The sequence below is a fragment of the Melospiza melodia genome, chromosome 20, assembly GCF_035770615.1.
Source record: "Melospiza melodia melodia isolate bMelMel2 chromosome 20, bMelMel2.pri, whole genome shotgun sequence".
In the NCBI taxonomy this organism is placed as follows: domain Eukaryota; kingdom Metazoa; phylum Chordata; class Aves; order Passeriformes; family Passerellidae; genus Melospiza; species Melospiza melodia.
In genome coordinates, this window is record NC_086213.1 from 7,201,548 (window position 1) to 7,226,964 (window position 25,417).

The window sequence follows — 25,417 nt, forward strand, 5'->3', positions numbered from 1 at the left end:
CAATCATTTTCTCAGGGAGGGCCAGGTTATACCTACAGCTGTACCTGAGTGGAAATGGTAGGAGTTTCCAAAATGCTTGAAAATCAATTTGGCATAATGGTGGGGGGTGTTTGAGTGATTGAAAGCTTTGTAGTCACATTTTACATTCTCCCCTTTTACAGCATTGTTGAATTATTTTGTTTCTGTGCATAAACAAGAATCATAAAGAGATTGCTATCAAAAAAAGCTGATGTTCCCATGACCAAGGTGAAGCCACATAATTTCTGAGGCAATTTTACCTGGAGCTTACAGCAGTCTAGCAGGAACAATAGAGGGCCCTGTGGCACTGAGGCGCTGTTAATTGCCGTGGGTGTCAGGCACTGATGGCTCTTTGCTGGCAGCCGTTCTAACCCAATTATGTTTCTAAAGTGGGGCTGAAAAGCGTTGTAGGGAGCAGCGTGTAAACGGCACTAAATGCACTGAGAGTGAGCGACCTCCCAGAAAGACAGACAGGTGCCAGCTAAAGCCCCATACGATTGATTTGCCACGGCTAAAACGGCAACCACAGACATCTGGTTTTGCCCCAGCTACAACAACAGAAGCAATACTGGGATGGTGAGTTTTGTTTCCCACAGAAAAGGGCTGGAATTCGTGTCCGGGGGTCTGCCCTCACCCAGGTGCCTGTGACCCCGAGTGGGCTCCCACCTCCCAAAATTCTGAAATGGCACAGGATGTCTCCCAGAGCCAACCTGCCACCACCAAGGAGCAGGGTGCCCTGGCAGTGCCAAGCACCTCCTGCAAACTGACATCAGGAAACTGATTGTTGTTTTCTTAGCACACCAAGGCTGCTTAGAATGATGTAAAAATATGGCATTTGACTATCAGTGGGGGAGCTTTTGCTTTTCTGTGAGTAAAGCTTTATACCTCCAGCACTAGGAACTGTTTTAAGTCCTGAGGAAAGCACACTGTGTGTGTGTGTGTATGTATAGACACACATATATGTGTTTAGTACTTGGGCTTGTTTTAATGCTGGCCTGGCATTTAAGTAAAATATTTTTCTCAAATGTAGGTACAGCTATGGAAAACAGGCCAAAGCCAGCACAAAAAACCTAACCATTTGATTGAGTGGTATCACATGGGCAGGAAAAAACCTCACAGCTTCAGGACTGGTGGAAGAGAGAGTCAGCTGAGCATCTTATGATGTTTGCACTACCCAGCAACACGAATGTGCTTTCTAAATCATCTTGTAATATCAAGTGCAGTGTTTTAGTTCTTTGCTGTTGCAAGAACAAAATACCATTATTACAAAGATGTAAGTCATAAGATGGGAGCCCTTCTACCTGTTTCCTTGCCACTAAGATAAAAATCTTTTGCTCTTTTGAATTACTTTGAATTATTCCCAGTTTTACATGGGACTCACACAAGGCTGTGATGTGGTACATGGGTCAGCCCACTGAGCAGTTTCAGAGGTAAAAGAACTTTGTAGGAGTTCAAGTGTCCTTTGTCAATGGCTGCTTCTTACTGAGAATTTTTTGGAGGAGTATTTCTTCAGTTTGCAAAACTATGCAATAAAGGATTGTATGTTTGTATGTTAACTTATGCCGGGGTTTTTTATACAGAATAGAGCTTAATAATCTCTTAGTTATAAGAACTTTGCAAGAGATTGAGGCACAGAAGGTGAATTTTGGGATCCAAAAGCAAAGATGTTATGTTATTGCTACAGCTTGATGGTACAACAAGCATTGCTAGTTCTTTGTGTAGTGTTTATGTCCTATAATTAGAAGGTCTAATATAATCCAGAAATTACTGGAGCTGTAATTATCATCCAAGTCACTTCACAAACATGTCTTCCCTTTGTTTTTCAACACTGTGTTACTTTTCTCTGTAAATCCCCCAAATGGGGAGATATTTACTCCATTCTAAGAGCCAGAACTGCAGGGAGGAGCAGAGCTAAATGTGCCGCCTGCAAGCTCTGAGCTAGAAGGGGCCAGAATGGAACAGCAGGGGCTGATTGACCCGACAGTGCAACTGCGGCTCCCCGAGGCGGGATCCGAGCACTGCCCGTACCGGGGCTCTGACCTCCGGGCCGGTTTGTCCCTGGCACTGCTCTCGCTGTCAGGACATTTGTCCTTCCCTGGCTCCGGTAATACCCGGCCGGTCCTACCCACAGCACGTTTCCCTTCAACAACCCCTCAGCCTGACCTGGCTGTGATTGTTCACACAGCCCAGACCACGTTAGACGGGAGGGTCGCACTGACAGACCTGGCCTCTCCTCCTACGTTCTCAGCAAGGGCAAACTGCAGAGCCGTGTCAGCGCTGCGACGGGGGTGCCCAGCAGCCGGCGGTGACACCGCTCCGGGCCCGGGGGTGCCCAGCAGCCGGCGGTGACACCGCTCCGGGCCCGGGGGGGCCCAGCAGCCGGCGGTGACACCGCTCCGGGCCCGGGGGGGCCCAGCAGCCGGCGGTGACACCGCTCCGCTCCCGGGGGTGCCCAGCAGCCGGCGGTGACACCGCTCCGCTCCCGGGGGTGCCCAGCAGCCGGCGGTGACACCGGGCCCGGGGTCGGTGGCAGCGCGGCCCCGACCGGCCCCGTGAGGGAGAGCGCCCGCAGTTCTCCTTCGCGTCCTCACATGAGGGGGGGGCCGCCACGCCGCGCTCTCTGATTGGCCACTCCCCTCCTTGCCGGTTCGTCGTAGCCCAATGAGGACGCGCGGCGGAGTGGGGGGCGGGTGATGATTGGCTGAGCGCGGCGGTGGGCGGGGCGGTGGCTGGGCCCGCGCGGGGGAGCGGAAGCGCCGCGCTGAGGGCGGCCGGGCTGAGGGGGCTGAGGGGCGGCGGGGCCGGCCGGGTGCGGCGCGATGCGGGGCGGCCGCCGCCTCTTCCCGCTGCTGCTCCTGGCGCTGCTGCCCGGGCTGTGCCACGGCAGGGAGTCGGCGCCGGGCGCCGTGACTTGCGGCTCGGTGCTGAAACTGCTCAACACCCGCCACAGCGTCCGGCTCCACTCGCATGAGGTCAAGTACGGCTCCGGTGAGCAGGGCCTGGCCGGGGAGCTGGAACATGGCGGGACACGGGCTGTGAGGGGCCGAGGAAGCGGCGGGGGGACAGGTCGTGCCTGACCGGGAAATGGCGGGGGTGGGCCGGCAGTGAGGGTGGTGGGGAAGTGGAGGAAGTTGGCGTGTCCCGAGGTTCCTATCCCTGGTGCAGAGGAAAGCGGCAGGCCCGGGATGGGGTGTAGGGATGGGCTGCAGGCACGGCAGGGACAGGGGGATGCTGTGGCCTGTGGGACAGGAAGATGTCGGGAAGATGTGTCAGCTGCGCTGTGGCCCTGGAGCCGGGATGTGGCAGGGCTGCTTTGCCCTCTCCTAGGTAAGCCCTGCTGTGTGTCCCGGCCCTCAGCAGCACCTTCCCAGTGCCTGCTCTGACAACGAGGGTGTTGGTGTGTTGGGGAACACGAAGACCTTGATAGTATTTTTGATAAAGGTGGGATGTTGTGAATAGTACCTGTCATGGATCAGATTTTTTTTTTTATTGTGTTCACCATGAACTTTGACAGTTTGCATCTGCTAACACATGCTGTGTTTCCCTGTTTCCATCTGAAAGATGATTTGGTACCTGCATTCCTTTTGCAGTCAGTAAATGGACTGTGAGAATTAAGCATCTTTTAAACATGAAGGCATGACAACATTCAAGCAAATCTCTGTGGTTTTCTCATGTCTTTTTGAACTGGGGAAGCAGGATAAGTCTGTGTAATTTAATTTTATTCAACCAGGAAGTGGGCAGCAGTCAGTGACAGGAGTTGAAGCCTCAGATGATGCCAACAGCTACTGGCGGATCCGTGGGAAGAGTGACAGCAGCTGCCAGCGTGGGACACCAGTGAAATGTGGGCAAGCCATACGACTCACCCACGTTAACACTGGGAAAAACCTGCACACTCATCACTTCCCATCACCACTCTCCAATAACCAAGTGAGTTGGTTTAAATCTTAAGCTTCTGTACAAGTAGTGCATGCTATTGACAAGAGTCTCTCCAGTTACTTGGGTTTATGGAGAATCAGGCTTGAGTACCAGCTGCCAGAAGCAGTGTGTCTGTGCATATCCAGATTCAAGTATAGGCTTTTCTGCATCCTGAAATTATGTATTTCAGTTCTTGACAGAGGTAATATCATATGTGCCAGCATTGGTATTTCACAGTACTTTTAACAAATCTGCTTTTTTTTTTTATTTTTTCTGCACCATTGCTGCTGGGAAGGCTGTTCTGAAATGCTTGGTGTTTTCTAGATGCAGGAGATTGAGTGTCTCCCTCAACATTGTGAAGATTGCTCTAGAGCCAGGCCATTAGTCATGTGTTATAACATTAGGCATTCCATGTTCCTTGGTGATCCAGTCTATTAGTCTCAGTTGTCTTCTTGCTGTCTCTATTTCATTTCATTGTTCATATTTTTCTGACCTCATTCCACAGGAAAACTGCTCTTGCAATCCTACTTACTTATAATTTTGTATATATCTAGAAGAGTGTTATTTCTGACTGTAATCCAGCCCCAGAACAAATACTTCTCCAAGATGGAAAATTTCTCGTAAATAATGTGGTTGTTGGAAGATTTTTTTTCTTAGTCATGTCAGGCTGTGTAGATAGGTTGTTACATTCAAACTTGGAAGCTCTGACTCTTTGTGGAAAAATTTTTCTTTGGCCATGAGTAAAGTGGCTGAAACAATAAGGTTCAGCTCTGTGTAGGGTGTCTCAATAATTTGATTATTAAAAGAAGTGATGGAAAAGTAACATTTCAAATGAATTGTCTAAGGGAAAGATTGACTCTGAAACCTTCCCTGAGTTTCATTTTTCAGTGTAGACACTTCATATATTGTCATTAAGAATGTTCAACTGTCATTGTGGAGTTTTGTTTGGAGCTTTTTCAGCACTTTTTGCTCAGATTACAGGTTGGAGTTTGTTGGCACTGTGTGTTCAGATTGTCTGGTAGAACCTTACTGCTTCTGGCTTCAGTAACTGCTGACAAAGCAGAACAACAGCACTTCTTTCTTCTTTCCCCATCCTTGTCTTTGAACTCTGCTGGGTCTGTGCTTGGTGTTTGTGTGTCCTGGAGGCGTTTGCTTACACTCTCACTTCAGGAAGCTTGTGTCTCTGACAGGAAGTAAGTGCCTTTGGGGATGATGGCGAAGGAGATGACCTGGATTTCTGGATTGTGCAGTGCAGTGGTTCTTACTGGGAGCGGGAGGATGCCGTGCGCTTCAAGCACGTGGGCACCGAGGTGTTCCTGTCCATCACGGGGGAGCAGTACGGGCACCCCATCCGAGGCCAGCGCGAGGTGCACGGCATGCCTGCTGCCAACCACCACAACTATTGGAAAGCCATGGAGGGAGTCTTCATCAAACCCAGTCTGGACCCTGCAAAACACGATGAGCTCTGAATTGGCACAGGATCCAAAACGCTTCGTGTGACTCCAGTGTTTGGAGATGCTAATCCTTGGTCTCTTCTAAGTCCTGCCTTGCCTGAGTGACTGATTTTCTGTGTTACTGAAGGGCATTAGTACATTCTAGGAATGCAGCACTTCTGTGGGGAATGGCTTCTGCCAGGTTCGGCCGCTGACATTTATTTGGTGAAGTCCTTTCTGAATTTCCAAGCTTTATTGGTGAAACTAGTTCCTACATCTGTTAGGTTTTGTTGTCATTTGTTTGCTTGTTACTTTTTCTCGAATTCGAAGGAAATGAAAAAATGAAAGTAATACTTTCCTCTAGTCTCAAGTACAATAAAACTTTGTATTTTGTAATCTTTTTCCAGCTATAATTAAATATTTAGAAACTGATTTTTACATCCTAGTGAAAGAATGTTATTGATGAGGAGATGGATTGAGTGTGGAAATGGAAAAATGGTTCTGAAATATGGTGGTTTTTTTATGACTTTCAGTCAGCTATTCAGTCTTTGAGTTTAAAAAAAGTATTCATTTGAAAATTGCATCCAATGTCTTATGAGAGTTTCATTCTGTATTGTATTGGAAGATTTGAAAATACTGTTTATGTTGGAGTAAGAAGACAAAATTTTAATAGCTTTACTTTGTCCAAGAAATTCAGATGTTCTAGTAACGGTGGTACAGCTGATTGTCCACTGGTAAGGCTGCTCTGCTCTGTGAACAGGTGCAGAAAACTGCTGCTTGCTTAACTAATATTGAAATTTTACAGAGTTTCTCATGGTGTAAAGGAATGGTTAAATTTGGCTTACTTCTGTGTCACTACAAGATCAGTCTGACAATCCAGGTGAATAAATAGTGAGGCATACATCTATGTGGGGCTTTTTATGTGTGAATCCAGAAGAGCAAAAAAAAACCTGAGACAATGGTTTGGTCATGGATTTCTGACAGAGTGGTATGCACTGGAGTGCTAGCAAGGAATCTTCACTGAGCAAGAATTTCTATGTTCCTCTGTGAAAAGGAATTAATTCTTCAGTGTGTTTTTTACACAGTGGTACTGGAAATACTGATTAAAATTCAAAATGCCATGTATTTGTGATTTTGTCTGAAATTGAAAAGCTCACCAAATCAGTGAGAAAAGTCAGAACATTCAGGTGTTCTTGTTTCCATGTGTAAATAGTTTACTGATTACAGTGCTCATTAGTCAATCAGTTAAAGAAGCAGGAAGCTGATTTACTGCTCTTCCAGCTGCAGTTGGGAGCTGCAGTGTTGGTGCTGTGTTGAGAGGGTGCAGTAGGCAGTTGAGTTCAGCTTTACAAATCCAGCAGGCTGCTCTGTGCACCTCCTGCAGGAGTGCTGGCTCCAGGCTTTATTTAAGGATTTCCTGCTAGGGAAGATCTGTCCAAACCCTATGGAACAAGGAACCTCTGTAGCAGCATTTCTGTGTACCTTGCTATTTTTCTTCAAAGGAAAAGGTAAGAATGTTTTTCTAGTAATTTTAGTTGCATGTGTGTATTTAAAGATTGCAGGCATTTTGGAGATTAAGTAGACTGGCTTTTGCTGTTTTGTATTAGAAATAAACTTTCCTGTGATTAATATTTCAGGTTCACTGATACTCTTGACTAATTGGTATTGAGGTTATAGCTATAAAAGGATAGCTATTTAAAAACAAAACAAAAACCTGCATAAACAAGCTTTTCCCTTATTAAGGAGAGCTTTTCTTTTGAAGGTGTTATATACCTAAACACAAAACATGTAATGGCATTTGACAGGAGGAAGAAATAGTCTTGGCAGTGAGTTCTCTAAGTTCACTAAGAGCTAAAATGCTTTGTGCCTACCCCAATGGGCTTAGTGTTTGTGCACCTGTGGAATACTGAATTGGCTGAGAGGGGGTAGAACTGTGGGGCTTATCTCAGTCTGAGTGCCAGGTGTTATCCCCACCCAATGATTGTCTGTGCCTGGATGTTTTTATCCATGGCAAAGGTGGTTTTCAGTCTTCTTTGTTATGCTTGAGTGAGATCTCACTGGACCTTTGGCTTTCTGTTCTGGATTTGAACCAAATTGGTTTGGTGAGGCTGTGAAAAAGCTGACTTTTAGTCCTTATTGCTTACTTCCTTATGTTCTGTTTTGAGAACTATTTGTGCCTTTTGTTCCTAAAGAACCAAGCTGCCACACACAAATATACTCATGAATGCCTTATTTAAAGACATGTTCAACAATATTCCTGTGAGCTGAGTTTCCTCCACTTCTGACTCTGACCAAAGTGTAAAATTTGCTTAGACTTAATATTGGGGGGATTTTGTTTGGTTGGGATTTTTCCCCCAGTTTTTATCACTGAGTGATGGTCTGAAGGCATCTCAAATAAGGCTGTTTGAAGTACGCCTTACTATGGGAAAGTATAATATAGTGCATCAAGAAATATTGGTACCCCTAGCATGCTGAATTCTGGCTACAAAAGTCATGTTAATGTAGGAAGTGCAAAAATTACAACTGTGAAAAATGATGGCTTGTGCCCCTGTGCACGTACTGAGATTTCAGAGTGTGATTCAGGTGTTTTTAATTACTTTGGCTGCTCATAATTCAGTTTTTCAGTCCTACCCCCATGAGTGAGGATTAGAGACTTGGAGAATCTGTTTTTGTATTGCTGTATGGTGGTGTTTGTTTTCCATATAATTTTACTGTCTGCCTAAAGCTGTTGGGGCTCTAGGGTAAAACATGAAATACTGAGAGACGTAGGTATAAAAGTTGGGAATTCTGTTTTGTTTCTTTATTTTCCTTTATTTTAAAATTATACATTTTATACCTCCAGACAAAATTCTTTGTATGCTTCAAGGTTAAATGAAACCAGTTTATTTTGTCTTCTGATGCTACCAGAAAATAATTCTCTCAAATAAGAAAGTACAGGTGCTTTCCTGTTTTTCACTTTTTTACTACAAGAACTCTCTGAGAAAGTGCACCAATGTTGTTTTGTGCCTCTTGTTTAAAAAACCAGAAAGGCTTTTGGGGAAAGAATTAGAAGGATCTCTATTTATAATTGTTCTCAGCAGGAATAGTTGCTAGTCAGTCTTTGAAATCTGTCAAATAGTGCATTTTACAAATATGCATATACCTAGTTCAGTATGAAATGCCAAAGGTTTCCTTAGATATGTTAATTTCTAGGCAAGTGTGTGCCTACAGATATTTTTACTCTATTTCTGGAAGCTCTTTAAAGCTCTGCACAACTGCTCTGCATATGAACACTTGCCACACTGCCTTTTTTAGTCAGGATGAATGAAACCTGGGTTTAGTTCTTCCAATGTGCTGGAAGGGATGTGTTGCTCATTGATTCTTCATTCTGAATGTTGAGGCTAAATATAAACCAGTGTTTGTATTTAGATGGTACAACCATAATTTAATTTATTGTGTTTAGGAATACTAATTGGGTATATCTGTTCTTATTAGGTTAAATTAGCATATCTTTTTTAAGAGGAAAAAAAAATACAGTCAAAACAAGCCTGTAACAATGACTCTTACTCAGCAGTATTTGTAAGCCTGGTAGTTTTGCTGAATCTTCTCTGTGTTCTGCCTGCCTTCCCCAGCTCTGAAGCAGTGGCTGACCCTGTAGATGCTCCACATTTCCCACCTGGCCTAGGCAGAGGCTGAACTGTGGCAGTGTGTCCTTCCAGCAGCAGCGTCCTGCTGGTGCCTGACTCCCTGCTTGGCATCCTTGCTGCTCTCTGCTCAATTCCCTGCTGGCAGCTGAGAGCCTGTCAGAGATTTGTGTATGTAGGGTGTCTGATGCTGATGCCCCTTTCCTAGTTTTGAGTTTGCATCTGTGCCTTTTTGGTTTTGCAATTTTCTCTTTAAAAACGTCTCCTGTAATCCAGCCCTGGGTCACCAATCAATTATCTTTTATAATTAATTGCTTCATAATGTGGCTGTTTCATCAGCTGCCTTTCAGGAACTCGTGTTTGGGGTTACAAGACAGCACTTGTGGTTGTGTCATTTAGCTTTATAAGGAAGCAAGAAAAGAAGTTAAATAGGAGTATTTGAAGCTAAGGAAGTGCTTTTGTCTTCACTGTGCTTGGTTCTGTCCTGTGGGGTAGGCAGCACAGGGCATGGTTTTCTTCCTCAAGGAAGAATAAAGCATTCAACCTTACCAACCTGGAGTTATGTAGGAAACACAAGGCAATTTGAACATTACCTTAGGGTTTCTTATGCATGCAGGTCACAAACAGTAATAAAACTTTAAGCATTTTGAAAAACCTTAGGAAGCTAAAGGAATAAGTATTTCATACCTCTTCCTTTCAGGGATATTCTAAGCATCTTGGTGCTCCCATGGTTATAAATTCTTTGGTGGGGTGTGCGGTATTTACACTTTTTTTTTTGTCTGTGCAAAAGAGGGAAACCCAGCATTAGCTTCTTCTCATCTGTTCCCTGAGTCAAACTTGCTGTAATTGCAGTAATGCATGGAAATTGATTGGGACATGGTCAGCCAATTCCTGTGAGGACAGTACTGGTTTATTTTGGGTTATATGAGCAAGGAGGGAATATAGTGAGCACCTTGAAAAGTAGACTTCAGCAGCTGCACTGTTCAATGCTTCTTTCTATTTAAATTGCATCAAATTGAACTGATTATAAAAGCCTTTTTACTATATTTGGTATTGTGCTAATTCTAAATTAGCATAAAGTTCACAGTGAAATCCTCTGATAGCTCTGAGACTGATTCAAGCTGCTGTTCTGTGAGGGATTCATCTGTCTCCTGTCCTTTGTGAAAATGGTGTCCTGCTTCATTAGGATAAGAAGTGTTAGAAGCTGTATGATATCTCAAGGGTCCCAAACCTTTATGAAACACATGACAATTAATCAGAATGTGTACAAGCTGTAAAGATGGGTAATTACTTCCTATGTGCTTTTTTAAATTTTGTAAAAATAATGTGTGGATGCTGACTTTGGCTGTGTGGAGGACTGACAAGCTTTGGCTTGGATCTGTGACTCTTCTCTTGATCCTCATGGTGGTTATGTATTTATCCACCTCGGCTTCATTTGCTGAGTACTAATAATTAGTACAAGTGTGTGCTGTACTGAAAATCGAAGTAGGTGGGGTGTGTCTAAGTGCAACTCAAACCACAGCTGGACATAAGATGCAGTAGATGCCCGATGTTATTATTTTTCTTCTGTTGATGCCCTCACAGCCCCATCTCTGCCTGGGAGGCTCGGGCTGCCTGGCTCGGCCGGTGCCCGCAGACAGCCCCTACACGAGAGTTCTCTTCTGTGCGATTAAATGCTGTTGGCTCCTCTGTCCTGCCTAGGGAGCAGCCCTGTGGGTGAGCTGTATAAAACCCTGCGTGGGGTGGGTGCGGGCAGGGCCGTGACAGGAGCGGGCGCGTCCCGTTCTCTCGGTGCCGGAGCCGCGGCCGCTAGTCAGCGCTGCTCCCCCGCCTTCCTGCCTGCCTGCGAGCCCTGTGCCTCTGGCAGCCCGGCAGGGTTTCAGCAGCGCGGCTTTGATCGCCGCAGATTTATACTCTTCGGGGGGAAACAAATAACATCCGCTTCCCCCGCGTTACACTGCTAAGGCGATCAGCTGCTGCAAGACCGCCCGTGCGGCCGTGCCTCCTTAGGTGCGCTCTGCCAAGTCGTGTTCTGCTCGGTTATTAGAAGGGAAGTTTAAAACATTAGCATAAGCTCTGAAGCGGTGCTTCAAGCGTTTCTGTTTACTATTTTTCTTTAGGATCGTTGAAGTGCGGCCAAGGATGAAGTCTGTTTGCTTACAGTGTACATTTAAGGCAATTATCTGTATTGTAAAATTAAATACCGGTTTGTGCTCGGTGGGGGAAGAAAACGCACAAAAGGATCGTTAAAAAGGGAGCTCTCCTTGTCCTGTCATGTACAAAAAAACGCATTGCGTTTCGCAAGATCTCGATAGTAAAAGCTAAAACGAAACGATCTGTTCCTAACTAGAATAGGCTGCACGTCAGTGGTAGTTACAGGAACACCTCTTATCCCTAGCGTAGCTCACCTGGCTCTCCTCGGCTCTTGCTGGACCGCTTCCTCTGGAATAGATTCTGTGCCATCCGCCAAGGATTCCCCTTTGGCATGAGGATGAAAGCCGAGCTGCCATCTCTTACCGATACGGTATCGCTTTGCGAGCCGCTGAGAGGCTTCTCCCAGCCATCCTGCGGGGATGCAGCTCCCGCGGGCTTCGTGGGTCACCGACATCGCGCCCCACCAGCCGCCCTCAGTGGGGACAGCAAGCGGCGGGTCCAGCTCCCCTTCCTACCAGCGCAGTTATTGCCGAGGGCTTTGTTCACGTGCCAAAAGAACGTGTGGGGTTTCTTTTTTTTCCTGCATGTCTGCCTGGTGGTGCAATTTGGGTTTCTCAGCATCCGCCGCCTGCCAATATTCTTTCATGTCTAGCAGAAAGATGCTCTCTCACAGGAGCCTTCAGGGATTCCGGGTACCAGTATTTGCGTGCCAGCCCCTGCTAACGGCGATCCTTGGGTGCTGGCAGGAGACCTTCATTCTCGTAGCGAAATTGTTCTCACGGCTCACTCTGCCCCTATCCCTCTGCTCTCTGCCGGGCACGATCGGCGTCTCTTTATTGAGCCTCGCCCGCCGCAGCGGGGCGTGGAGGGAGCGGGGAGGTCCCAGGGTGTGCGCCGGCCCCAGCGGAGCCCCCGGCTGCGGGCAGAGCCCGGGCCCGGCAGAGCCTGGGCGGGCGCGGCTCCCGGGGAAGGAAGAGCTCTCGCCGCTGGGCGCGGCAGTGCTTGGCCGCAGGGCCGGGACTGGGCAGTGCCTGTGTCCGATGGGGCAGCAGAGAGGGCGATTCCTCCGCTGCCTTCACCCGACTTCCTCTGGCCAGGCGGCAAGTTTAAAGCCCAGTAGCTCGAGAGCCCAAAAGGCTGCACAAGCGAATTGCTGTGACTTCTTGTGCCGAGAAAACACAGCGGCGGCTCAATCAGTACCTGCCCGGGAGAGGGAGCTGACAGGCTCGCGGGGCCCCTGAGTGCTTATCCCGCATCAAGGACGCCCGGAGGCCTTCGTGCTTAGGGGTGTTCTAATCGTGCTTTTATACGGTTTGTGAGAGGGCTTCCGGCCCTGTCCGGCTGCTGACACTGAGAGAAACACGCCGTGATGCATTCTCAGCAGTTCCCATCCTAGTACAAACCCATCTAGCTCGGTAACTGGCTTCGGCGGGCGCACGGAAAGTGATGTGGGAAAATAATCGCACAGGCACTTGTTTAATCACCTGTCTACTCCGCTTGTATCCTCCTTGCTTGTTCAAAACGGGAAGGGTCATGATGCCAGCAATATCTTACACTGGGCTAGCATTCAGTGTGCTTGTGACTCCATTGCCGAAGGAAAAAAATATATAAAACTCTTATAGCATTAAACCTGAGCAGGTAAAACAGACCTCAAGAAGTGCAGAATGCGAGGCTTCTCCTGAAATTGCACCCAAGGGAGCACCATCTGCTCTCTCTTGCAAATATTATACTTTTGAACACATTACCTCTGCCTTTGCTGGGTGAGGATGTGCAGATGATTATAGTCGAGCTGCAGGCAATTTTCTATAAAGCTGCACAGCAAAACACGTTTATGTTGTGCTGCGTTTCCTCAGCAATACAAACCCACGGTGAGATTGGCTCTCAGTCGAGCTTAGAGACTTCAGTCTCAAGGGCATAATAGTTCAAAATGTTAAAATATTTGCCTCTCTCTATGTGTGCTGTTTTCCCTCATGAAATGGGCGGCTGTTTATTGTGAGCAATTAACTGAAATCTTGCTTAAGAAATCCCAGCAGCCTCGGAGCCCCTCGGTCTCGGCTCTGGGGGAAATAGTGCTTCGTGGCACCCCTTAGGAACACTGCCATTCCCGGGGTAAAGCCGGGCGCCGGGGACAGGAGGGATGGGATGCTGCTCGGCAAAGGGCGAGGAGGGGCGATCCGACCGGCGGGAACACATTCGGTCTTTAAGGGGTAAATTCGCAGTTGGGAGGGCACAATCTCCCTCCTCCCCGCTCAAAAAGGTAGGGGTACATGTGATTTTTTTTTTTTTTTTTTTTTGGAAGCGGTAGCTGGAGTTGAAGGGACGCCGCCCTCCGAGAGAGCAGGAGTGGGTGGCAGAGAAAAGCCTGAGAACCCTCCCAAGACTGCAAATTTGACATAGCAGCTTTTTTCGGCTTCCTCCCCAGCGACACCCGAAAGCCGCGCCGGGGAGCGAGGGAACCCCGTAACTCTTGTTCTGCTGGGACGGGGAGGGGATCCCGAATGTGGGGAGCATGAGAACAAAGTGAATGTGCGGTCAGGGACGGAGAACGAGGCTTTCCGAGCCCCCAGCGGGGCAGGGGCGGGGGCTGCGAGGGGCAGGGCGCAGGCGTGGAGCGGCCGTACAATGGGAGCTGGCCAGGGGAGGGTGCTTCAGCATCCTCAGCACGAACCTGCTGCCGGGGCGGCTCCTGCTCTGCCCACAGCACGCTCCTGGCTGGCAACCCCCGGCGGAGCTGCGGCAGCGGAGGTTGTGCCGGCTGCTTGCCGGGGCACCGGCCCTACCGGGGAGGAGATGCTGCGTGGGGCGGCGCTGGGGAGGCTGGTGCTGAGTGGGATGCTACATTAAAAGATGCTTTGAAGGGAAGATACTAAACGCCGAATGTCGCTTTTCTTTCCAACCTGCTTTCTGTGCTCTTCTGCATAGGAAAGTTGCCCGGTCTTGTCAGAAAACCACCTTAACACTAGATCATATTTTCTTAAATCTAGTGTCTTAAGAAACCGAAGGAAAAGTGATTGTTTTTCAGTCTGAGACACTATGGTTTATACTGAAAGAATTCCTTAATACTTAACCTAAAATAGAATTCCATCCTCATAAAGTGTTAGTTAAAGTCCAGGGATCTTTTGGAATGAATAGGTAGAGCTATGCTTAAGATACTGAACTGGAACTGATGAGCAGTGCTCAGTTTGTAGCTGCAGAACTGAGTGATCCCAAAAACGTGTCGGTGCTTCTTCTTCCCATTTGGAAGAGAAAATTATAGGTTTTCTTTGCCTCGTCTGTGAGCAGTGCTCTGGGTTTCGGGGCAGGTGTCCAAGGAGCCAGCATGGAGTCTGGATGACATGCCCAGGGCTGCCCAGGTGCATCCGTGCCCTCCCAACGTCCCTCTCGCCCGCAGCCGCGCAGAGCGGCGGGAGACCACCCTCTGTCTCTGTGCTGTGGGAAGGTTAAAATGGCGACGGCCACCCTGTCCCTCGAAGGCAGGGATTTCTGTCTGTCCCTGTCCGGCTGTGCAGGGGCTGTGGGGTGTGGGGGTGCCTGGGCACAGCCGCCACCGCCCGGTTGAGGGAGGCTGGGTGTTCTGCCGGGAGCCAGCCCCTTTGGCCCGGGGCTGCTGTGCTCCTGCTGCGCCCGGTGCTTTCTCCGCCGGGACTGACCGGCTGCAGGTGGGAGACTCTCACCCACTTCTTTGAGGGAAATGCCGTGAAACAGTGCGGCGGCTCAGCCCCAAGCCCCCCGGAGGTGCTTTCCCGATGGCACGGTCGGACCAGCAGCAGGCTCCCCCCAGTCTCCGGGGCATTTATGTGCATCAGTGGATTTAAATTGAATAGAGAAGAGCCAGGGAAGGATGTTCTTGGGTTTCGGGCAGAGGTATTTTGGGCAGATAATCGGAAATGTGTGACTGAATAGCCTGAGTTATACTTACGCCTGCTGCGTCGTCCCCCCTCCCCCTCCAAACTTAAGTTTACTGTGTGCCCCCAAGTTAATAAAAAAAATTCAAGACGTCTATGTCGAAAGTGGTTTTAGCCTGTGTCCCCTTTGCCCCCGCTCTGAGCCCGTCCTCCCGGTCTCTGCTGGCACTGGCAGACGTGACTCTTCGCGTCAGCCCTTCACGGAGGGGAAGGCAGTGGCTTCAAGCGCACCTTCCCCGACGGAAGGGGGGCCGCCCTCTGCCTCCCTGTGTCACGGGACGGGGGGAAGATCCTCAGGCTTGACGCCTTCCTTTTGGTCAGAGCCTGCGAACAAAGCGGCGGCACCGGCTGCCTGCGGGCTCCTCTTATGAGCCGGGGGCTCTCGCACCCCTCAAATCATCGCTTTGCGGGGCCGGTTCACCCGGCAGCAGCTGTCGGGCTCAGCCAGCTGCGGTGCACCGGCCTTTGCCGAGCACCGAAAATGAGCCCCGGCACCGAAACCCTTTATTCCCGCCGGCGGCAGCGCGTCCGGGGCTGCCGGTGCCGCTCGCACGGGTGCGTGCTCGCCGCGCGCCGTCGGGGCCGCGGAGCGGAGCCCGGGGAGCCCCCCCGGCCCGAGAGCCGCTCTGCGGCGGACGGGGAGGGCAGCCTGGGGCTTTACCCCGCCCGCTGCAGTGCCGAGAGCCCTTCATTCACGTAGTCCGGGCTTTAAAGAAGACCCCTTACCCCACTGTCTTCCATAATACAGGCTGCAAGTGGAAAACAGTTCGGCTCCACTTCTCCCGATTTAAGTATTATTCAGATTCTCCCGCCCCTAATCTCCTGCTTTTTTTTTCTTCCCCCCCCCCCCCTTTTTAAATGTGTGTGAGAGAGATTTCGAGGGATGGGGAGGAGATTGGTCGTTAAGTTTTCTTCCTTCCTGTAAAAATTTACGTTTCAGTAAGGTTGTCTGTGTGTGAACAGGGAAATGAGGGGGGAAAGGGATCTGATCAGAGAATTCAGACAGACATTCAACCAAAACTACTCTTTCACTTGCTCCAAACACTGCTATAAATGTCCTAAGTTAATCACTTGGTGTTTGGGGATAGGCAGCAAGAAATCCCTAGCTTTGCTTCTTCTTGGTGTCTGCAACAGCTTGCACATGAAGGTGACCTCCATACTTCTTCTCTAGGGTTGGTGAGAGATCTCCTTTTCCTTCAGAATGGGAAGTTTTTTATTTTCTCCTTCTCTCAGAACACAGACTCCCTTTTGTTTAAATTTTTCAAAATAATTTAGAGATGTGTAAAAGGTGTATCCACTGTGAAAAGAAAACCAAGTAACAGAATCTTGTGCTGGAGGGCTGTGTAAACTCAGATGCCATCACCCCAACCTTGTTCTGAAATATGACAGGAATTCACAGTGGTGCAACAAACCAGTTTGTTTCTAGCACCGTGTGATGGTGGCTTTTGTAGTCAGTGTAACTTCCCATAGATTTTAATTGGGCAAACTGCTCACAAAGACATAGTGGCTCCTGACAAAGGTGTTACTTGTTAGTATATCAGTGTTTGAGGAAAGCAGGGCTCTGATACTTTTTGCAGTAGTGGCAGGGTGCTATTGCTCTATAAAATATTTGTCTTATTACATTAACGAAAAATGATACATTCGAGTTTGCACCATAACAGCAGCTTGTCCCTGTCATCTGATTACTCTGTGTCTCAAGATGTTTAAAAGCCTCAACTATCTCCCAGGTGAGTGAGTAAGCAGGAATTTTACAGAGTCAGTGTCTGATGCTGAGCCCAGAGCTGTACCTAGTTTCATGCAGTGCCACAAAGACTATTTTGGTTTGCCCCAAGGAACTTCCATTCTCAATTAGCCACCCACCCGCTGTTCTGCTAGTTCCTTATGGCAGGGATCCCTGCCCATGGAGCTTCTGGTGACAATACACTAAAGAGAAGAGCACTGTTTTAAAGCTCTGATGCTTTGAGACTTTTCTCCCCATCTGTTCACTTCTGAGCAGAGGGATGCATCCTTTGCAAGAATGCAGGGCTGCTAGATCCAAGCTTTGCCTGGGGAAGCTTTCCATTCCCAGGAAGGGTTTAGCTGGAGTCTCAGAAGTTGTGTACAGATTTAGCCGGGCTTCAGCTGAAAAGCTGGATAGATAATGCCATTATCAAACCTCCAGTGGAGCAGTATGGCCACCTGCTACTCCCTTTGGATGGAAACAGGATGCTTACTGGAGGGCTTTTCAGGAAGGGAATGTACTTTCAGGTGCCCCATCTGAACAGGTTTCTCTGAAGGACTTAACAGAGTATACCTTTTTTCCTGATCAATTACAGCTAGGTTTTAGTTTTTTTTTTTTTTTTTTAATGTGTTTCATCCTCTTTCTTAGCACTTAGTTTGTTGTAATTGCTGGAACACGTCCTGCTCAGTCTGTGCTGAAATGAATTCTGAGAACTGGCTGTGGAGCAGTGGCAGGATATGGCCCTAAAGCCCAGCTGTTTGTGCTTCCTGCAGGGAAGTGGTCATGGCAGCCCTTCTAGAGGCAATGTACACCCTCTGCTGCAGTGGAGTGAGTGCAGTGCAGACCAGCAGATCTAGGGAAAAAAATTCTATTATGCCTTGGTTTTCAGCAAATATGCTATGAGCTACCTAGTGGTATTAGGTCTAATCATTGGCCTCAAAGCTGTGGCTGGATTTATGTTGATCACTTTAAAACAAATCTCACAGATATATTTAGTAGAAGAATGTGTAAAACCCCAACCCCCAAATGGTATTATGTAACCAATACAGTATTTAAGTGCCCCCTGTGTAAACTAAGTGAAAAGCCTGCTGTTTGCTTTCTTTGCCTCTGTTGTGTATTGGTCAAGCGAAGCCGGGTGCTCTGTTTGCTGTTCTGATTACTATTTTAAAAGGAAAGATCCATAGGATCATGTTATCCAGAAATTGAAAAAGAGTTAAACCCCTCTCACTGGGCTTAAGAGAGGGGTCTGGGGCTGAGTGAGAGCCCTCTCGTGGGCTACCCAGGGGTGTCTATTGCCAGGGGAGCTTGTGCCATTTGAAAGCACACATCAAGGATACAGCCCTGCACAATGTACTTTGTCTCTTTATTTTGGCATGTGTGGTGCAGCCGTTGTCAGTGGCCTCAGCAATCTCAGCCACAGGGTTCAGCTGAGCTCAGCAAAGATGAAGATGTGTTAGTGTAGGCTCAAGGAGATGGTGGGAGCTAGTGGGACAACTGGGAATGTTACTGCTGCTACATCTAGAGCTGATATCTGGTGGAAACAAGAGGTGGATTTCCTCTTGCTTTGAACCAAGAGGACTTTGTAGGCTTTCCCCCTAATTTAATGTTATTGATCTGCCATCAGCTCCTTGCCCAGTTAAATCCTTTATTCAAGGTGCTGGATCTTAGGAGCACAGTGGTTTCCCATTATTGTTATAATCTTTTGCCAAAGAGAGATTCCCCCTTCTCAGTAATGCACCAAAGTGGAAGTAATCGCTCTTTTTTCTTCTTGCATTTGTCCTTTCCTGTTTCATTCACCGATTGAAAAATGGCTAAAGAGCAGCCCCCATTTCACCTCCCCTTTTCCCTGATTGACTCAGCAGCTCCTGGGACAGAGAGAGGAAAGGGGCCTCGAGGTCACAACCTTCACAATCTTCAAAGCCCCTGCCGCTTCCAGCAGCTGTCACAGCTCTCACTGACCATATCCCCAGAAGGTCAGCAAAAAAATAAACACTGGGGCCCGACAGGTCCCCTTCTCATGCAAACTGGCCATTTCCCTCCCCAGCTCCCATTCCATGCATAGATTACACATTGAAGACCCCCTTGGATTTGCACAGAGCTATGCAAGAGCAAAATGCCACAGAAAATAAAAGCAGAAGGGCTTCCTGGGCAGGCAGGGTGGGAAAAAGAAAAGCAGCTTCCTGAGCTCTCCATGCCCACCCACAGGCTGCTGCAGCCATTTTGTGTGCGCAAAGCCTGAAGGTGAAGCTGGGGAGGGGGCTGACTTTTCCCTGGGAGAAAGACTACAGGGAAGGATTCAGCTTTTGTATCTGCTTGTGCATGTGAAGGATGGAAGATAGAGGGAACCCAAAAGAAATAGGAAAATAAGCATAGACTGTAAAAGCCTTTTCATCAGGATTAGATTGCATCCCTCTCCGACAGCCAGCCTGCTTTCTGCACTCACCTTCCTCTGCAAAAAGTCGAGATGAAGCAGAAATAGTGCCAGAGAGAAGCACAGGTTCAAAAGGCCAGAGCAGGAAGGTCTTTTGCTGAGGAAATACCCCTCCCCAGCCCTCTTTTATAGAAGTATCCATTTCACCATGACCACTAATAATCAAAGGGCTATTTCCTGGCCTTCCCAGATGCAAAGCACTGTTCTCATCTCCATTATTGCAAACCCTTCCCCTCCCGCCCCACACTCGCTTCCCTACCCGCGCTCTCCCATGGCTGAACCCAGCATTAGGGCATGACTGGAGTTTTTCAGGCTCCACAGAGAAGGTAGACGCTCGTTTCCTATTCGCATTTTCGGCCTCTCCCCACAAGACCAAACGGGTGAGCAGCACACAGGATCGCAGGGCAAAAACTCCTCGAGGGGATTTTTATCAGCGAGGGGCTGTCAGGGAGGCAGGAGGGGCTGCTGACCTGCAAGAAACCCCCAGGAAGAAAAGGCAGGGACAGGGGACTCGGGGGTCACTTTTATTTATTTGGCATTGGCCGGGTACAGCGGAGGGGCTGCCCCGGTGCCGGAGGGGCGGGGAGCGGCGGCGGGCCCGGGGCAAGCGGTGCGCGGAGCCGCTCACCTTGTCCTGCCCCTGCGCGCACGCTCTCCGCCGCTGCGTGTTTAAACAAAGAAAGTTGCACAACCAAAGTCCGTCCGTCAGTGTCGTGTGTATCCCCTCCGCCCCGTTAAGGTGGCTCTCGGGTGCGGCGGGACGTCCCCGTCCCCGCGCGCTGTCACCGGCTCGTCCCCGGCTCTCGGCGCTCCCCGGCGCACTGACGCCCTTTCATTATTGCACTGCTCGCTGCGACCGTGACAGTAGTGCAACAGGGAAAGAGGGGCAGCCCGGCCGGTGGTCCCAGCGCTGGCACAGCAGCTGCGGCGGCTGCCGGGCTGGGGGCACAGGGGGAGAGCCCGAGTGGGGGGGGGAAGATATTGGCTTTGTCCCCGAGCTGGCCGCCTCCCATTGGAATGATGCTAGGGGCAGCTCGGGGCGGGGGCGAGTTAAAGCGAGGGTAGCGGCAGCCGTACAAGGGGGAGGCAGCGGGCACGGCCCCGTAGGATGGCTCCGGACCCTGCCCCGAGCCCCGCCGGGCCAGGGAGACGCGCGGCAGCGGCCCCGCGGCAGCTCCGCCGCGCCCTGATCCGGCCCTCAGTCCCCTCCCACCACCCCTTTCCCTGGGCCCCTGAGGTCCCGAAAGGGACCGCGGGGACCACCTGAAATGGAAGGCAGGGCCACCCACTCGGCCATCCCGGCTGCTGTCAGCCCCCAGCTGATCCTCACAAAGCGGAGAGGAGATTTAACACCCCCATCCCTGCTTCGTTCCCACGTACCTCAGAGAGCAGCTCTCGGGAAGGGCCGGAGGCAGTGCCCGGCCCCGCTGCGCCGCCCGACCCTGGAACAGCCCGGGGGATTCGGGGCACGGTCGCGGAGCCCGGCGGGCCGCACTCGCCGGGCAGAGCCATGAGCTTTGTTTCGCCGAGGTTATTGGGATTAGAGATCGGCCTCTTTGTGCTGTGCTCTGCTTTGCACCACACTGTTTTTAGGGCTGGGATCAGGCACAGAAACAGCAAGTATGGCTATGTATCTCCTCCCATCCTTTGGTGGGTGTTTACATCAGTATGTAATATAGACACCCTTCAAACGTCTCAGAACTCATACTATTTTAGAAAGGAACCATGATGGGTTTCTCTGGTTTCAATCACTGCTTGTGTTTTAAACACGAAGCCGTTTTGAATCCTGTGTGATAGCATCAAAAATATGCCCATTACTCACAACCTGAGTCACCAGAATAGCACGATTATTTGTCACAAATACCATCTCTGTACAATTACTCGCCTATCTAACAACACTCAGCATTTCACAACTTTTCCCTTAACTTGGTGGGCATATGGGATTATTTTTTCCTGCTGTGGCTTTCTTCTCTCCATGAAGAATAACCCTCAAAAGAAAAGACCCTATAAGCAATATTGCACTACTACCCTGATCACAAAAGCAGAGGCAATATTGATAGGGTCTCATCCTTAAGGTTAGGAAGCTGGATAATGTGTCTTGCAGCAGGTGACTGGAGGGAGCTTCATTCCATGCCTGCAAATGGGGAAGGGGTAAAAAGTTAGAAAGCAGTGCACTGCCCTGTGGATTACAGCACCATGTGCTCCTGGGAGAGTGGGGATGCAGGAATGGGGTAAATCTCTGACCCACAGAATCCGTGCACGGGCACTACCCCTTTCTCCCAGGACACATTTAATTCCAGTATGGATTTTATCCAGGTTTCTGTACCTTCATCCCCAGTTCTCACTTTCTTCTGTGTAAATTTCTCTCCTTTATTAATAGCCTCAGTCAATTAGCTGCCTAGCTGTCAGAGGCTGGGAAGTGCTATTTATTTGATTAACTGATAGTTGTATTTTGAGCCTCTTAGTAACAGGCATCAAGCCCTCAGAGAACTTCCTTTCTAGGGCTGTCCTACTTGGAGAGCCCAGTGTTTTAAATATCCCTCCCTTCATTGGAAATCACGGGATTAAGTACACACCAAAAATTAGAAAGCAAAACAGGATCTCCAGGGCTGGCTCTCCAGCACTGACTTCACATTTATGCACACAGGTTAAACAGTGTTTGGAGACGCACGCGTGTTTTGCCCTAGCTTGTTTTGTTTGGCTTTTTCTTCTCTTCCCCCTCCCCAGCACCTTTTCTGTCCAAGGCTGGAAGGCACAATCTTCAGCTGGGGCTGGCTTAGTGTTGAACATGCTTACAGCCACAGAATTACTCCCAGGGAAGGGCTGAGACACCTCCAGCTTCAGGGGTGCTTTGCCAACTCAACTCTTCCTCTGCACTCGGCTCCCAATTAACCTGGCCCAGCGCATTTGTCACGTAGGAACACTTGAGAGCCCAGAGGAAGGGGAAGGAAATTTCATTCTCAGGCCATTCCAAACCAGGTCATGATTTTGACACATTAAGCTTCTCTTTCCTCAGTCTGTTTTCCAGTGGATTAAATTGGAGTGTAATGAAGGGACAATCCCCTAATTCATGGATTCCTGGCTAATTTATCCATGCCACATTGATCTGGTGTTTGCCAGTGGAGGTCCCTGGCTTTTGGCATGCTGGTGTAAGGCAGCCCTGCATCCACTTTGATGCTGTCTCACTTGCCAAAGAAAAAGGATCTAGGCAAGCTCCATTCAGTGTTTGGTTTTTTCTAATGCCCAATAATCAAAACCTCCAATCTGTCCCAATCCCTCCTTTTCCCCATCCTTTGTGATGCTTGTGGAAGAAAGCAGGGATCTTTTTTCCACATTATTTATTTATATGAAATCTTTGCTCACACTAATTAAAAGGCCACATTCACAGATATTGCTGAAAGCAGCTCAGAATTGAGCTTTATCAAACTTCTGTATTCTTGTTACCTTGGCAAAACCTCAGGTTTAATCCTGCCATTGCTTCTCAACAATCCCTGCAACCTAGACATCCAGTTGGACTGAGAACATAAAAAACCATGCAACTAGGCTCAGCCTTACCTTTCCATCTATTCTCGTCCAGTCTATTTTGTTTATTGTTTACCATGTCTTTTCCACTCTTCAGCCTCGATGTTATCTCAAACAAGACTTAGGACATAATACACACAATTTAACTTCTCCAATGGCCCAAGAGACAAACCTACTGGCAAGCTTACAGTGGAAACACACAATCTGCACATGAAGTGATGTTACTGATGCATGGATAGTGTGGGGGAAAGCACGATTTGACAACTTCCTCACAACTTAAATACTTCAGTAGTTGCAGAAGCTACAACTGGCAGGGGAGGGTAAGGGATGTAATTAGAAATGTCAGCCACAAGTTCCAAGCAAAGGCAATTAAGTTACTTTATGTTTCTGGATCTGTGCTGAGAGCCTAGATGTGTCTCAAAAATGTCCTTATCTCTAAGTGGCACAGGCCTCCCCACACATTCCCTTTTTTTTTTTTAACAAAATAGGAAAAATAAAGACTGAATCAGCCTTCAGTAGTATTCCAATAGTATTCCACGTAGTTTGCAAACGATATGCAAAGCCTGGGTTGCACTATGTCCTATAGCAGGGAGACTCTCTGGAATGTATATGGGGTTATTTTAAAATAAACGTTTAAACACGAGATTATGAAATGCATGCTATTTATACACTGTGAGGCTCAGCATCTCTAGATATGTTTAGAAACCTCTCTTGCCTTTAATCACAGTTATAGAAAGTAAATGGAAATGTCACCCAGACTAGTATAGAAATAACACTTTATATGTTGCTCAATAATGGAAGCTCTTTTTTTGGCAGTGCGTGTGGGGGAATCTTACTGTAGTGGAGCCTTTGCTATGTGTTTAAGTCCCCTTTTTCTGATGTTAGGAGACAAATAGACTGAAGTGTCCTTACGATGAAGCGTTGGGATAAATAAAGTAGTGAGCTGAGTCTCTGGAGCTGAGAGGCCTCTGCTCCTCATGAGATCAGAGCTTGCCTTCCTTGGTTTAGCTTAGGGAGCCATTTCTCCTTCCCTTTGTTGCTGTTTTGTTTATTTTTCTTGTGGTTAAAGATGCGACTGAGGCAAGCGGTTTTTTTAAAATTTTCATCTCAGTTACAATCTCACAAAACATAGAAGGGCACAGTCCAGCCTTGTTTTCCTGGTCACAGCCAGTTCTCTAGCCTGAGGAAAGGAGACCATTTAAAAGACATCTTGCAATTAAATACATTATATAGTTTACAATATATTTTCTGCAGCGGAATTGACACTATCACCAAAGGTCAAAGAAAACACTTTAAACAGCTGTGGGCTGAAAGTTGATTTAGAGTTTTCCATCCTATTTAATAATTTTATCATTGTTTTAAAACTGGGAAGTATTGCCTTTTAAATTTTTTTTTCTTTTTTTAAGAGAGAGAAAATTCTTAGCATTCCAGTCCTGGCTCCTTAAGTCTATCTAGCAAGTTTGTACAAATCTGTCCAGAAAAAAAGGGGATTCTTGCTTCCATGCAAGAGTCAACTTGTCCAGGTGTGAGACTCCAGAGAGTAAGGGTTGATAATCCTCTCTGAAAACATCACCTTCCCAAGTGTGCTTCACCCACCGAGCTCAGGGATTCTGTCACCCACAGCCACTTACCAATACGTTCCCCTTCTCCTGAAATCAGGAGGGATTACACTCCAGAATGTCCTGCCATTTGATTCTTGTTCATAATATTTAGTTTGTGGGTTTCAATAACCCTTTTCTCAGCGGCAATATTTCCTCGGCTGGCAGAACCCAGATCTGCGTCAGTGAGCTCCATTAAAAGGAATGACAGAGCTCCTTAAACAGCCCAGACTTTGTAACCCCACAATACGGCTTTTCTGCATGGTGTTTACCAGTGCTCTGCTGTCTGACGGAAAAAAAAAATAAAAAAGACGACTTATGGTACTAAATGCAGGAGGAAAATAGGGCTAAATACTATCACCCTGGAAGTGCCGATCCCACTGTTGGCCCTGCCTGTACAGGGCAAGTGAGAGGCCTTGTAGTTGCCTTGGCTGGGGAAGAGAACATGCAGGGCTGATCCGGAGCTCCCCCAAAGAACTCTTTCCCCCTGGGCAAGGGCCAGGCTCCCCCAGCGCACACCCCGCTGCCCCCAGCCCGCCCGGGGCCCATGCCCGGGGTGGGGTCTGTGCAGGGCCCCAGCCCGAGCCTGCCCAGCCGGGGCACGGCCCGAGGGGAAGCGGCACCTCCTGCCCCCGCCCGGCCGCCTCCCTTCCCCAAACCACCCAGGAGCGGCCAGAGCAGGAGCGACCTTAACACAGATCTAGCACTCAATGCAATGACTCAAAAAGTCCCCCTGAAAAAAAAAAAAAAAAAAATCCCTCTGAAAACTTAAACCATCTGATTTCACTTTCCGCTCCAATTGGTTGTGTAGCCAGGGCGCAGGTCTGGCCTCCTCCACCACACTAATACCCTATGTGTGCTGCCTCCACAGAGGAGGGGTTCTTTTAACAAGTTTATGCAACAACAGGATGGAGGCTCTGCCGGAGCCCTTCCCCCCGCAGCCCGACCTGATTCCCCGCATTCCTCCCGCGCCCTCCCCCTCCGACCCAACTGGAGACAAACTCTGGCATCTCCACACACATGCAAATGGTTTCCCTTGCACAAATACAGACTCCTGAAGGGGCCTTTGCTTCCGAATCCCCCCTCTTTTTTTTTCTT

At 48.6% G+C, this 25,417-nt stretch overlaps 2 protein-coding genes across 2 annotated transcripts in view; both read left to right on the forward strand.

Moving 5' to 3' along the window:
- Positions 1-2,823: 2,823 nt before the first annotated feature.
- SDF2L1 (stromal cell derived factor 2 like 1) lies at positions 2,824-6,273 on the forward strand. The gene is made up of 3 exons (XM_063173496.1): positions 2,824-3,006; positions 3,749-3,945; positions 5,124-6,273. The coding sequence occupies exons 1-3, from the start codon at positions 2,838-2,840 to the stop codon at positions 5,400-5,402; spliced, it is 645 nt and encodes a 214-aa protein (XP_063029566.1). The 5' UTR covers positions 2,824-2,837; the 3' UTR covers positions 5,403-6,273.
- Positions 6,274-6,730: 457 nt separating this feature from the next.
- TOP3B (DNA topoisomerase III beta) overlaps positions 6,731-25,417 on the forward strand; it is an 82,481-nt gene continuing 63,794 nt past the window's right edge. Inside the window, exon 1 of the mRNA XM_063173494.1 lies at positions 6,731-6,874. Coding sequence (XP_063029564.1) covers positions 6,811-6,874 — 64 coding nt within the window. The 5' untranslated portion in view covers positions 6,731-6,810. The remainder of the gene's footprint in view (positions 6,875-25,417) is intronic.

Bases quoted from the DNA above. Each gene is read 5' to 3' on its own strand.
- SDF2L1 (XM_063173496.1), top strand. From the start codon at position 2,838: ATGCGGGGCGGCCGCCGCCTCTTCCCGCTGCTGCTCCTGGCGCTGCTG. The intron at 3,007-3,748 runs GTGAGCAGGGCC...TTATTCAACCAG, and splicing joins TGAGGTCAAGTACGGCTCCG to GAAGTGGGCAGCAGTCAGTG. The intron at 3,946-5,123 runs GTGAGTTGGTTT...TGTCTCTGACAG, and splicing joins CACCACTCTCCAATAACCAA to GAAGTAAGTGCCTTTGGGGA.